General features: G+C 41.7%; 1 protein-coding gene across 1 annotated transcript in view; it reads right to left on the bottom strand.

The window, feature by feature from the left end:
• gmds (GDP-mannose 4,6-dehydratase) overlaps nucleotides 1-15,254 on the bottom strand; it is a 668,214-nt gene that overhangs the window by 551,608 nt on the left and 101,352 nt on the right. Inside the window, exon 3 of the mRNA XM_063069704.1 lies at nucleotides 14,711-14,755. Within this exon, the coding sequence (XP_062925774.1) occupies nucleotides 14,711-14,755 (45 nt within the window). The remainder of the gene's footprint in view (nucleotides 1-14,710; nucleotides 14,756-15,254) is intronic.

Raw genomic sequence — 15,254 nt, 5'->3', positions numbered from 1 at the left:
CAAAAGATGTACAGGATAGGGTGAGTATGTTGTGAGCACAGAAAGCACAGTGACACTGGCAGGCTGCCACCAGTACCTCCTCAGACTGTGTCAGTAATTGAAGTGACAAATTTCACTCTATGCATCAATGTACATGTGAAAAATAAAGTTAATCTTAAGCTTGATATGTTGAAATGGGTTATGTTGTATGGAGAAATGGAAAGAAGGAGCTCCACTCCCAAAATGCCCAAAAGAAACTTGGAGAACTGAAATTAATAATTAACAAATAAAATCAACTTAAACACATAAACCATCTAAAATGACTTGAAAAATTGTAAAAGTAACTTCTCTTCTCCTTTGCCTCTGAAACTTTTGTCTAGTTATGTCCACTGAAAAATAATGGAGCCTCACCTCTGGCACAGGGCAAACTGCGGTTTCCACATCTCAACATGTTTCCAGGAAAGTCAAAGGCTTACTCAGCAACTTACAGCAACAAAACTATCAGCATTACCCAGGCCAATTTATTTGCTTTCGTGGTAGCAGAAGACAGCACAATTGCATGATCGAAGAGAGATGCAAAATAAATGGCAATGAACTTAACAATTTAATATATATGCAATGGAGAAAATACAGGGACTGATGGTAGACAAAAATCCAGGATTTAGTGATAATTAAATGAAATAAAATAAACAAATTACAAGCAACACAAACAAAAAACTGAAGGAACTCGGCAGACCAGACAGCATCTATGTAAAAGAGTAAACACTTGACAGTTTGGGCCACGACCCTTCATTCCTTCATGGATTTCCAGCATATGCAGATTCTCCTGTCTCTAAGCAAATAACAAAGTTGTTACATTTTAAAGGTGTCCTTCTTTTTCAGGACACGTTTAGCCAAGGAAATAATTTCCCTTTTTCTAATCCATGAAGTTCCTTAAAAGTTTCATTTGAAACTTCTAATGAGATAACCCTATAATCTTCTCCATTTAAAGTAATTCAAGGCTGTTAACCTACCCCCCCCACGTGCGCGCACGCACACACACACACACACACACACACACTCACAACAACCCCCTACCCCTGCAACCACTGCTCCAAGGTCAATAAACTGATACCTCACTTCTGTTCAGGGTGTATTCCCAGAAAAAGCAGCATAAACAAAATCAGCCAAAGAAGGAGCATTGCCAGTGACAGAGAGAGAGGAGGTACCTAAGGGATATCAGGGACTGTTGTGTACTCTGCTTCACAGAGACAGGGTTCACACCCAGCACTCCAGGCAGAGCAGTTCAGCCCATGGGTTTCACCATCCACTGCATAGACCAGACTGTGGTATCAAATAAAGGCAGAGGCCACAGTATTTGTTTCTTGATTAACTTATCACGACGCATAGTCATGCTAGTTCAGTCTCAATCCTGTTACCCCAACCTGGAACATCTGACAATCAAGTGTCATCTGTTCTATCCACTAAAGGAGCTCTCCATTATTATTGTGTTCATTACAGTCTTCATTCCACCCCTGGCAAACATCAAACTGGCACTGGAGGAGTTAAGCACGGGATACCACACCCTGATGAACTCCCGATCACTGGGGAGGAGTTCAACCAGGCCAGCTTGAAGTCTCTGACAAATTACCACCAACATCACCTGCTGAACCAATACATTTGATCACTGTTACACCATAGTTAAGAACATTTACTGTGCCATCCTACATCTGTACTTTAGCAAGTTTGATCATCCACTTAGACAGTATTTCTTCTCCTAGCAGATAGGTAGAGACTAAGTACCGCAGTACCAGTGGTGAGGACAGTCGCAGTAGGCTCAAGGAGGCGGAGGAGTGTCTACTGTACGATTTGAATCAGTGGATTCAATGATATTCTGAGATTCATCTCAGATCTGAATAAATAGGCCACAGCTATCGTCAACTTCATCAAGACTCACGTGGATGAGAGTGTGTCTTTGAGAACATACTGAGTCTTCCCAAAATAGAAACTCTCAATGAATCAAGAGATTTGCCATCCGCTGAGTCCGCAGCATACACGACTGGCAATCCAGAACCTTATAAGAAATCCAGGGATGATCTACAAAATGCCATTGTGAGAGTGAGAGGCAGTTCTATGTGAAATGGAAACAATCAGATGCACAACAGTTGTGGCAGGGTTCACATGGCATTACTTCCTATTAGGCAGAATCTAACAGTATAAATGGCAGTGATGCTATACTTCCTAATGAGCTCAATGTGTTTTATCCATGCTTTAAAAGAAGGATTAATACTACACCTGTGGGGATCTCCACAGCGTCTGGCAACCCTGTGATTTGTGTTTTGGACCCTGAAGTCAGAATATCCAATTAGAGGATGAACCCTCACAGGGCATCAGCCCTTGATGATGTACCTGACAGGGTACTGAAAACTTCTGCCAACAAACTGGCTGAAGTGTTCAATGACATCTTCAAACTCTCACTGCCGTGGTTTGAGGTTGATTCTGGCTAGAATTTGCTCCTGCCTCAGCAAGCACCTGGACCTGCTGCAATTTGCCTAATGCTGCAACAGGTCTGCAGCAGATGTATCTCAATGCTTCCCATGGTGGGGGAGTCTAGGAGAAGAGGGTACAGCCACAGGATAGAGGGGTGTCCATTTAAAACAGATGTGGAGAAATTTCTTTAGCCAGAGGTTGGTGAATTTTTGGAATTTATTACCACATGCAGTGGTGGATGCCAGGTCATTGAGTGTATATAAAACAGAAATTAATAGATTCATGATTGGACACAGCATCAAAGGTTACGGGGAGAAGGCTGGGGAATGGGGTTGAGAAGGGGAAAAAAGGATCAACCGTGATTGAATGGCAGAGCAGACTCGATGGGCCAAATGGCCTAATTCTGTTCTTATGTCTTATGGTATTATAAGGAATCCTTAAAGAGAGATCACTGGTTGTGGAAACATCTCAATGGATGGACAAGTGAGTGTAATTATCCCTTTTGTTCAACAGCTTGATGGTTGAGGGGCACTAACTGTTTCTGAACCTGGTGGTGTGAGTCCTGAAGCTCTTGTACCTTCAACCTGATGGCAGCAGTGAGAAAAGAGCATGGCTTGGGTGGTGTGGACCTCTGATGATGGACGCTGCTTTCCTACAACAGCATTCCATGTAGATGTGTTCAATTGCTGTAAGGGCTTTCCCCATGATGTACAGTGCTGAATCCTCATCCTTTTGAAGGATTTTCCATTCAAAGGCATTGATGTTTCTGTACCAGGTCGTGATGCAGTGAGTGAATATACTCTCCACTACACACCTATAGAAGTTTGTCGAAGTTTTAGATGTCATGCTGAATCCCCTCAGATTCCTAAGGAAGTAGAGGTGCTGGCTTGCTTTCGTCACAATTGCACATATGTTCTAGATCCAGGTCAGATCCTCTGAAGGAGTAACACCCAGGAATTTAAAGTTGCTAACACTCTCTACCTTGGATGGTCCAATGTGTACAGGCTCATAGACCTCTGGTTTCCCTCTCCTGAAGTCTACAATCAGCTCCTTGGTCTTACTGACACTGAGTGAGAGGGTGTTGTTATGACACTGCTCAGCCAAATTTTCAGTTTCCTTCCTGTATTCAACACCACCGTTGATTCAGCCCACAACAGTGGAGTCAGCAGCAAACTTGAATATGGTATTGGAGCTGTGCTTGGCTGCACAGTCATAGGAGTACAGCAAGTAGAGCAGGAGGCTAAGCACATAGTCCTGTAATGCAACTGTGCTGATGGAGATGGTGGAGAAGATGTTGTTACCAATCTAAACTGACTGGGGTCTACAAGTGACAAAATCCAGGATTCAATAACACAAGGTGGCATTGAGGCCAAGGTCTTGGAGCTTATTAATTACTTTTGAGGGGATGGTGCTATTAAGCGCTGAGCTGTAATTGATAAAGAGCATCCTGATGTTATGTATCTTTGCTGTCCAGATATTCAGGACTGAGCGATCAGCCAATGAGATGGCATCTGCTGTGGATCTATCCCTGACAGGATCCATGGACAGGTATGTTTCATTACCAGCCTCTCAAAACATTTCATCACTGCGGATGTAAGTACAACTGGGCAATAGTCATTCAGGTAGGTCACCGCGTTCATCTTGGGCACCAATATAATTGATGCCTGCTTAAAGCAGGTGGGTACCACACACTGCCGAAGTGAGAGGTTAAAGATCTCAGTGAACACACCTGCCAGTTGGTCAGCACAGGTCTTTAGTGTATGGCTAGGTACCCAACTGGATCAGGTGCTTTTGTTGGATTCATCCTCCTGAAGGTAGCCCACATGTCAGCTTCAAATACTGAGAACAAAGGATTATGGGGAGATGTGGGGGTGCACGATGGTTCCATCATGTTCTGATGGTCAAAGCGAGCATAGAAGGCATTGACCTCATCTGGAAGTGAAGCCCTGCTGTCTCCCATGTTGTGTGATTTAACTCTGTAGGAGGTGATAGCATTCAAGCCCTCCCATAGCTGTCGAGCATTTTTCATTGAATCAAGTTTGGTTCAGAATCTTCACTTTGTCCATTTGATGGCTTTTCAGAGATAATACCGGCACCTCTTCTAGCTTTCTTGGTCTCTAGACTAGAATTGCCTCTGATTTGGCCCTCAGCAAATTTCAGAACTCATGGTTCATCCAGCATTTCTGATTAGGAAAGATTTAGAGGGGACACACTCACCTACAGCAGCTTTAATAAAGTCTGTTACAACCATGGTGTACTCATTCAGATCTCTAGATGAGTTCTTTAACACAGCCCAGTCCACTGACTCCAAGCAATCCTGTAATCGTTCCTCTGCCTCCCCTGACCACCCATTATTTGTCTTGATATCTACAGCCTTGCTTTTTAGGCTCTGCCTGTATGTAGGTAGGATCCAAAGTATTCTGAAGGAGAGAGTGAGCAGCTGAAAGTTGTGGTACATATTGGTACCAACAACATAGGTAGGAAAAGGAAAGAGGTCCTGAAAAGAGAATATATGAAGTTAAGGTATAAAGCTGAAACACAGGCCCTCAGGGTCGTAATCTCTGCAATACTGCCAGTATATGTGCCAGTGAGGGTAAAAATAGGACGATTTGGCAGGTGAATCTATGGCTAAAGAATTGGTATAGGGGCAGGGTTTCAGAAAACTGGATCACTGGGATCTCTTCTAGGGAAGGTGTGACCTGTACAAAAAGGACGGGATCTACCCAAATCAAAGGGGCAATCATTATCTGTTTGGGCAGGTTTACTAGAACTGTTGGGAAGGTTTCAAATTAATTTGATATAGAGGGATGGAAACCAGAGTAATGGGATTGAGGATGAGACTGTTGGTATACAAGTAGATGCAATGTGTAGTGAGTCAGTGACTTTAAATTCCTGAGTGTCACTATCTCACAGGACCTGTCCTGGACCCATCATATAAATGTAGATGCAAAGAAAACACAACATCCACTCTACTTCCTCAGGAATCTGTGGTGATCTGTCATGACATCATAAATGTTGGCATACTTCTATAGATGTGTAGTGAAAAGTGTATTGACTTGGCTACATTATCGCCTGCTATGGGAACACCAATGCCTTTGAGCAGAAAATCCTACAAAAGGTCATGGATTGAGCTCAGTCCATCACGGGTAAAGCCTTCCACATTGAGCACATCTACATGAAATGCGGTCGTAGGAAGGCAGCATCCATCATCAAAAATCTTCACTAACCAGGGCATCCTCCTTTCTCACTGGTGCCATCTCAAAAGAGATGCTCCCACAACCAATGGTCACACTTTAAGGACTCTTTATCTTATTATTTCATGCTCTCATTATTTATTGTTATTTACAGTATACTGATTAAAGTAGATTATCTTCAGGTGCAGGCATGACAATGTGGGCATCAATGAGTCATGGCTGGAGAAGACCATAGTTGGGAATCTAACATCCAAGGACACTCATTTTATTGAAAGGACAGGCAAGTAGGCAGAGGGGGTGGGGTAGCTCTTTTGATTAAAAATGAAATGAAATCTTTAGAAAGAGGTGACATAGAAAGATGTAGAATCCTTGCGGGTAGAGTTAAGAAATTGCAAAGGTTAAAAAAAAACCCTGATGGGAGTTTGGATAACCAGGAGATAGAAATGGCATATCAAAAGGGCAATGTTATGATAGTCATGGGGGATTTCAATATGCAGGTAGATTGGGAAAATTAGGTTGACACTGGATCTCAAGAGAGGGAATTTGTAGAATGCCTATGAGATATCTTTTTAGAGCAGCTTGTGGTTGAACACACTAGGGAGAAGGTAATTCTGAATTGAGAGTTGTACCAGATTTGATTAAGGTAAAGGAACACTTAGAAGGAGTGATATATCTCAAAAATGAGGAAGTATTCTAAAAGGAGGAATACACAACCATGGCTGACGAGGGAAGTTAAAGTCAGCATAAAAGCAAAAGAGAGAGCACATAATATAGCAAAAAAGAGTAGGAAGTTAGAAGATTGTGGAACTTTTAAAAACCAACAGAAGGCAACTAAAAGCCAACAGGAGAAAAAAGATGAAAGATGAAGGTGTGCTAGCCAATAATATAAAAGAGGAGACAAAAAGTTTTTTCAAATATATAGAGAGTAAAGGAGAGCTGAAAGCCGATATCGGACTGCTGGAAAGTGACGCTGGAAAAGTAGCAATGGGGGAAAAGGAAATGGTGGATGAACTTAATAAGTATTTTGCATTAGTCGTCACTGTGCAAGATTCTAGCAGTATGCCAGAAATTCGAGGGTGTCGAGGGCAGCAGTAAGTGTAGCTGCTATTACTCAAAAGAGGACACTTGGGATGCTGAATGGTCTTAAGGTAGATCAGTCACTTGCATCAGATCACTATACCTCAGGGTTCTGAAAGAGGTAGCTGAAGAGATTGTACAGCCATTAGTAATGATCTTTCAAGAATCACTAAATTCTGAAATGGTTTTAGAGGACTGCAAAACTGCAAATGTCACTCCACTCTTTAAGAAGGAAGGAGCAATAAAAAAGGAAATGACAGGCCAGTTAGCCTGATTTCAGCAGGTGGGAAGATGATGGAGTCCATTATTAAGGATAGGTGGTGGTAAGCCATTTACGTCCAGTAAGATTGCAGTGTGCTCAGATGCAGTGGTCTCTGGGTGCAATCAAAAGCGTAATTGTTGTCCTTTATATCTTTTTCTGATGGAAAGACATTGCTTGTTTTCAAGTCAAGTCGAATCAGGTCACTTTTTACTGAGATTTCGACCATAATTGCTGGTACAGTACACAGTAAAAACGAGACAATGTTTTTCAGGACCATGGTGCTACATCAACAATACAAAAACTACACTGAACTACGTAAAAAACAACACAAAACTGCACTAGACTACAGACCTACCCAGGACTGCATAAAGTGCACAAAACAGTGCAGGCATTACAATAAATAATAAACAAGACAATATACACAGTAGAGGGCAGTAGGTTGGTGTCAGTCCAGGCTCTGGGCATTGAGAAGTCTGATGGCTTAGGGGAAGAAACTGTTACATAGTCTGGTTGTGAGAACCCAAATACTTCGGTACCTTTTGCCAGATGGCAGGAAGGAAAACAGTTCATATGAGGGGTGTGTGGGGTCCTTCATAATGTTGTTTGCGGGAAGAGAGACCCCAATAATCTTCTCAGCTGACACCACTATCCGCTGCAGGGTCTTGCAATCTGAGATGGTGCAATTTCCGAACCAGGCAGTGATGCAGCTGCTCAGGATGCTCTCAAAACAACATCTGTAGAATGTGGTGAGGATGGGAGATGGGAGATGGACTTTTCTCAGCCTTCACAGAAAGTAGAGATGCTGCTGGGCTTTCTTCGCTATGGAGCTGGTGTTGAGGGACCAGGTGAGCTTCTCTACCAGGTGAACACCAAGGAATTTGGTGCTCTTAACGATCTCTACAGAGGAGTCATCGATGTTCAGCTGAGAGTGGCTGTTCCATGTCCTCCTGAAGTCAACAACCATCTCTTTTGTTTTGTTCACATTCAGAAACAGGTTGTTGGCTCTGCACCAGTCCGTTAGTTGCAGCACCTCCTCTCTGTATGCTGACTCATCATTCTTGCTGATGAGACCCACCACGGTCGTGTCATTGGCAAACTTGATGATGTGGTTCGAGCTGTGTATTGCAGCACAGTTGTGGGTCAGCAGAGTGAACAGCAGTGGACTGAGCACACAGCCCTGGGGGACCCCGTGCTCAGTGTGATGGTGTTGGAGATGCTGCTACCAATTCAGACTGACTGAGGTCTCCCAGTCAGGAAGTCTAGGATCCAGTTGCAGAGGGAGGTGTTCAGGCCCAGTAGGCTCAGCCTTCCAATCAGTTTCTGAGGATTGATTGTGTTGAATGCTGAACTGAAGTCTACGAACAGCATTCGAACATACGTGTCCTTTTTGTCCAGGTGGGTTAGGGCCAGGTGGAGGGTGATGGCAATGGTGTCGTCTGTTGAATAGTTGTTATCAAGAACATCAAGTACTGCAGGTTGCACATTGATGGTGCACTGGATGCATTCAGCCACCAGGAAGAAGGCATCTGAAACACTGCATGGAGGCAGTGTGCAGTCCAACAGATGGTGTGGGTGATTGCCTTGGATGTCTTTGTTGTAATCATAAGACCCTGTTGGACATTGGTAATGTAGAATACTGCAAGTCTGATGAGTCTGATTCACTGGTTCATTGATGAGACTGACAGCAGAGGAGTTGCTTGGCCTTGTTTGCGGTGTGGGTTCAGGCCCTCACACCTCAGAGTTGCCTGTTGCAGCTACCAAGGAAAGAGAAGCCAGAGATGGCTTTGGGCTGCTGGATTCCATACTGGGTTTGCAGCTCATCCCTCCTGTCAGTAATCTCCTCCAGTGTTCACTCAACGGAAGAGGAGGACTTTATCCACCTGCAGCAGTATTGCACGGTATGAGGAACTGCTGCAGGCTTGTTTTACAGATACATGGATCGAGGACAATGTCCATTCGCCATCAAACTTCAAGCCATGACACTCAGGGACTTGGGCTATATTATTATTTTTTTGTAACTATGTTTTTCTGCAATTTTATGTGCCATATGTTCTGTGTGTTGTGTGTGAATGTTGGTTCTGTGTTTAACACCTTGATCTCAGAGGGACGCTGCTTCGTTTGGCTGTATTCATGATTATGGTTGAATGACAATTACTCTTGAACTTGAAGGATGAGAATTCAGGGTACTTGGAGGCACATGATAAAGCCTGTGTATACTAAGTCAGCATGGTTTCATTAAGGGGAAATCTTGCCTGACAAAACCATTAGAATTCTTTTGGGAAATAACGAACAGGATAGACAGAGAAGAGTTCATGGATGTTGTTTACCTGGATTTTCAGGAGGCCTTTCACAAATGCCACACATGAGGCTGCTAAATAAAAGCCTATGGTATTACAGGAACGATACCCACATGGGTAAAAGATTGGCTAACTTGCAAGAGGCAAACAGCAGGAGTAAAGATAGCTTTTTCTGGTTGGCTGCCATTGACTAGTGATGTTCTGCAAGGGTCAATGTTGAGACTGCTTCTTTTCATGTTAAATGCCAATAATTTGGATGACAACAGTTTGTGGACAATACGAAGATAAGTGGAGGGGCATAGATATTACCCCTGTGAATATATATTGAGCAAGCAGGGCATCTGCAGAGGACTCAGACAGATAAGGAAAATGAGCAAAGAAGTGGCAGATGGAATATACTGTAAAACAGTATATGGTCATACACTTTGGTAAAAGAAATAAAAACATAGACTATTTGCTAAAATGGGGAGAAAATTCAAGTATCAGAGGTGCAAAGAGGGGCAAGTTGAGTCAGTGGTAAGGAAGGCAAATGCAATGCTAGCATTTGTTTTGAAAGGTCTAGAATATAAAAGCAAGGATATAATAGTCAGAACGCACTTGGAGTATTGTAAGTCGTTTTGGGCCCTTATCTAAGAAGAGATGTGCTGGCATTGGAGAGGGACCGAAAGAGGTTCATGAGAATGATTCCAAAAATAAAAGGATTAACATATGAGGACCATTTGATGGCTCTAGACTTGTACTCACTGTAGTTTAGATGAATGAAGGGGGATCTCATTGAAACCTATCGAATATTGAAATACCCAGATGGAGTGAAGAGGATGTTTCCTATTGTGGGTGTGTCTAGGACCTGAGGGCACAGCCTCAGAACAGAGAGACATGCATTTAGAACAGAGTTGAGGAGGAATTCCTTTAGCCAGTGGGCAGTGAATCTATGGGATTCATTACCACAGGTGGCTATGGAGGCCAGGTCATTGAGTATATTTAAAGCGGAGATTGATAGGTTCTTGATTACATTGGGCACCAAAGGTTATGGGGTGAAGGCAGGAGAATGGAGTTGAGAGAGACAATAAATCAGCCATGATTTATCGCAGCGCAGACTCAATGGGCCAAGAAGCCTAATACTGCTTCTATGTCTTATGGTCTTATGATCTAGGAACACCAGGTTTCTAGCGCAGTATTGTGCAGCCCAATTGGATGTCTTTTTTGAAGTATAGGGAAATATCTGTGAGTTTCCAGACTCCAAAATAAGTGTGTTATTTTGAATCAGCTATAAACTAATGTCTATCGTTCCAGAGGTGGGGTGTCCTGAACTGAATACAGTAGTCAAAATGCTAACTTAGCAGATATATAAAGCCGTAAATTAAATTTCAAGTCTTGATAGAACTAGCAGCATTTTACTAATCTTTTAAATTAGTTCTTGTAACATATCACTAACCTGTTCTGATTTCTGTTCTTAGAACCCTAAAATTGTCAGTTTCTAGTTTTCACCATTTAGGAAATACCCTGATCTAACATTTCAAATGGAGCTCCAGTGAACTATACAGCTGTAGTTTTTTCTTATTAACTTAATAACAGCATAAGACATAGGAGCAGAATTAGGCCATTTGCACCATCACGTCTGCTCTACCATTCCATCATGGTTGATTTATTATCCCTCTTGACCCCAATCTCCCGCCTTCTCCCCATAACCTTTGATGTCCCAACTAAGCAGGAAGCCATCAATCTCCATTTTGAACATAGTCAATGACTTGGCCTCCACAGACATCTGTGGCAATGAACTCCACAAATTCACTACCACTGGCTAAAGTAATTCCTCCTATATGATTTCTAAATCCCTGTATTTTGAGGCTGTGCTCTCTGGACCTAGACTCAACCATTATAGGAAGTATCATCTCTACATTAACTCTATCTAGGCCTTTCAAAGTTCTATACGTTTCAATGAGATTCCCTCTAATTCCTCTGAACTACAGCAAGTGCAGGCCCAGAGCCATCAAATGGTCCTCATATGTTAATCCTTTCATTCCCGGAATAATTCTTGTGAACATGCTCTGGACCCTCTTCATTGCCAACACGTCTTTTCTTACATAAGAGCCTCTTTTTGTCTTTCCAACTGTTACTTCCTTGAAAAATTCCAACACAATTATCAAAGTTCAAAAGTTCAAATTCCAAAGTAAAATTATTATCAAAGTACATGTGGGCATATTCAGAAAATCCAAGACACATGATAGAATTAATGAAAGATCCCACCCAACAGGATGGACAAACAAGCAATAACCAAAAGAGAACAAACTGTGCCAATACAAAAAAAAGACAGAAAAAATAATAAATAAATAAATAAACACTAAGTATCAAGAACATGAGATGTAGAATCCTTGAAAGTGACTCCATAGGTTGTTGGAACAGTTCAGTTCAGTGATTGGGTGGGTGAGTGAAGCTGACTGAAGTTATTCCCACTGGTTCAAGAGCCTGATGGATAATTTATTAGGCAAGATTCCTCCTTAAGAAAACCATGCTGACTTTGGTCTATTTAATCATGTGCCTTCAAGTATCCTAAATCTCATCCTTAATATTAGACTTCAACATCTTCCCAAGCACTGAAGTCAGGATAACTGAACTATAATTTCTTTTTATCTGCTCCCTCCCTTCTTAAAGAGTGAAGTGACATTTGCAATTTTGCAGAATCTAGTGATCCTCAAAAGATCACTACTAATGTCTCCATAATCTCTTCACCTACCTCTTTCAGAACCCTGGGGTGCAGTCCATCCCCAGGTGGTCCAGGTGATTTAGCTACCTTCAGATCTTTCAACTTCCCAAATACCTTCTCCTACACTCAATTCTGCCCCCCGACTCTCAAATTTCTGACTTACTGACATCTATTATTTCACTTTGTAACTTTTTGCTTGCACCTATATCAGTGTTACAACAGAAACAGAAAAATGCAGTGAACATTTAGGTCATCAACTTGAAATGTTCATAGACACAGAGTCATAGAGAAAAACAGCACAGAAATAGGTTCTTCGTCCCACCTAGTCCATGCTGAAACCATTTAAACAATCTACTCCTAACAAGTTGCACTGGGACCACAGGCATCCATATTCCTACTATCCAAGTATCCATCCAAACTTCTCTTAAACGTTGAAATTGAGCTCAGATGGACCACTTGTGCTGGCAGCTGAATCCACACTCTCATGAACCTCTGAGAAAAGAAGTATCCTCTCATGTTCCCCATAAACTTCAGAACTTTCACCCTTATGCAATGACCACTGGCTGTAGTCCTACCCAGCCTCAGTGGAAACAGCCTACCACACTCCTCAGTGTCCTACTGTTCACTGCGTCAGATCTACCCTAGTTGGTCCTACCAAAGTGTAAAACTTCACAATAAATTAAATTCCATCTGCCATTTTCAGCCCAGTTTTCCAGCTGATGTAGATCTCACGCTATGCCATGATAGCCATCCTCACTGTCCGCTACACCCCCAATCTTGGTGTCATCTGCAAATTTGCTGATCAAGTCAACCACATTAGCATCAAGATCATTGATATAGATGACAGACAACAAAGGAACCAGTACTGATCCCTAACAAGAGAAAATCTGCAGATGCTGGAAATCCAAGGAACACACACAAAATGCTAGAGGAACTCAGCAGGCCAGGCAGCATCTATGAAAAAGAGTATAGTTAACGTTTCAGGCCAAGACCCTTCATCAGTCCTGATTGGTTAGACATGACCTACCACACATAAAGCCATGCTAACTATCATTAATCAGTACACATCCATCCAAACACTTATACACCCAGTCCCTTAGAATACCTTCCAATAGTTTTCCCACAGCTAGTGTCAGACTCACTAGCCTATAATTTCCGGTTTCTATTTAGAGACTACTTAGAGACAGCAGAACAAAATTAACTATCCTCCAATCCTCTGGTACCTATCCTGTCGCTAAGGACATTTTAAATGCCTCTGCCTGGGCCCTGGCAATTTCTGCACTTGCCTCCCGTAAGGTCTGAGGGAACACCTCATCATGCCCTGGGGATTTATCCAGCCTGATTTGCCTCAGGGTAGCAAACACCTCCTCCTTTGTGATCTGTATAGTATCCATGAAGTCGATGCCACTTTGCCTCACTTCTGTAGACTCTATCCATCTCCCAGGTAAATACAGATGCAAAGAATGCATTTAAAATCTCCCCCATCTGTTTTGGCTCCACGAATGGATTACCATTCTGGTCTTCCAGAGGACCAATTTTGTCCATTGCTATCCTTTTGCTCTTAACATATCTGTAAAATCCCTTAGGATTCTCCTTCACCTTGTCTGCTAGAGCAACTTCATGCCTTCCTTTACCCTTCCTGATTTCTTTCTTAAGTGTTCTCTTGCATTTTTTGTACTCCATAAGCACTTCATTTATTCCTACTTGCCTATACCTGCTACGCACCTCCTTTTTTCTCTTAACCAGGGCCTCAATATCTCTTTAAGACCAAGGTTTCTTGCACTTGTTATCTTTAGCTTTTTTTTCCTGACAGGCACATACAAGCTTTATATTCCCAAAATTTCATTTTTGAAGCCCTCCACTTTCCAAGTACACTTTTGCCAGAAAAAAGCCTGTGTTGATCCACACTTGCCAGATCATTTCTGATACCATTAAAATTGACCTTTCTCTAATTTTGAATCTCAACCCACAGACTAGGTCTATCTCTTTGCATATTTACTTTGAAACTAATTGTGGTCACTGGACGGAAAGTGTTCTCCTGCACAAACTTCTGTCACCTGCCCTGTCTCATTCCCTAATAGCAGATCCAGTGTCAGACACTCTCTCATTGGGACTTCTATGTACTGAGGAAGGAAACTTTCCTAAACACACTTGACAGTATGAGATTCCCAGTCAGTATGTGGAAAGTCATGTTTCTCTTCACAAATATCCCTTCATCTGCAGAAAGCTGCTCCTTTATCCAGTGAAAATCTGCAATTCCAGTACAGGTCCCCATGTTCCCTTTGTCCTTACATCATGCACTATTCTTCAAATTCCTTTTAAGAAATTTCCTTTTTATTCTTTAATTTCATACACTGCCATTCTCCAAGTCTTCTGTAGGTCCATATAAATAATATTAATAAAGTAATTGAAGATTGCTAGATAAAATTATTTCCCAATTATGCAAAGGTATCAAGTCATATGAAGCAAGGTCAGATTTATGAAGTTAAAATGCAGATCGCACAAAGTATAAATGATAGGCAAGAGAACAGGGCATTCACAATTTAAAATAATAGACTGTAGATAACCAAAATTTATTAGAAATTCAGATGACTATAATTAGGGAACAAAAACTGTGGATGCAAGTGGCTAATGTTTAATTCCACTTAAATTTTCATTAGAATGTAAGTAAATTTAAGGAAACAGTAAATGCAGTCAAAATGAACCAAAAACATGTGCATTGCCTCACCTTATAGCCTTTTTCCAGGAGAAACTCTGCTAAATATGAGCCATCCTACAAAGGAAACAAAAAGAATGTAAGAACTTTGAAATTTACATACTGTACATACATACCAAAAAAATGACAACTTTTATTGTTGAATTGGTTAAAATAGATAAAGTAATACAGTACTGTTTGCACTGCTACAATGTTAATTACTAGCAAAACAGTCTTAAGTACGTCACATGAAGGGCCAGGGCTAACAATAGAATATTTCCTATCACTGCAGCTCTAAATAACCCAGCAAGTCAAAGATACAGTGGTCTAGATCTCTAGTGAATAAGCAGGAAACGAATTACCAGTTAACTACATTAACATACGACATCTTTCACGTCCAGCAATGCTCTCTTATGGAACGCACCAAAGCTCCCTCCATTTAACTAAGGGTTCGCTCTTCAGGGACAATGAGACAATGAGCTGAGTATCTCTCAATATTAATTACTCATGATTTTAAGGACAGCCAATAAGCTTCTTCATCTGAAAGCACAGAAAACTCACAAATATATACAAACAA

The sequence above is a fragment of the Mobula hypostoma genome, chromosome 17, assembly GCF_963921235.1.
Source record: "Mobula hypostoma chromosome 17, sMobHyp1.1, whole genome shotgun sequence".
Taxonomy (NCBI): Eukaryota; Metazoa; Chordata; class Chondrichthyes; order Myliobatiformes; family Myliobatidae; genus Mobula; species Mobula hypostoma.
The sequence above is the reverse complement of the archived record's forward strand: the minus strand, read 5'-3'. Positions and strand labels throughout refer to the sequence as shown.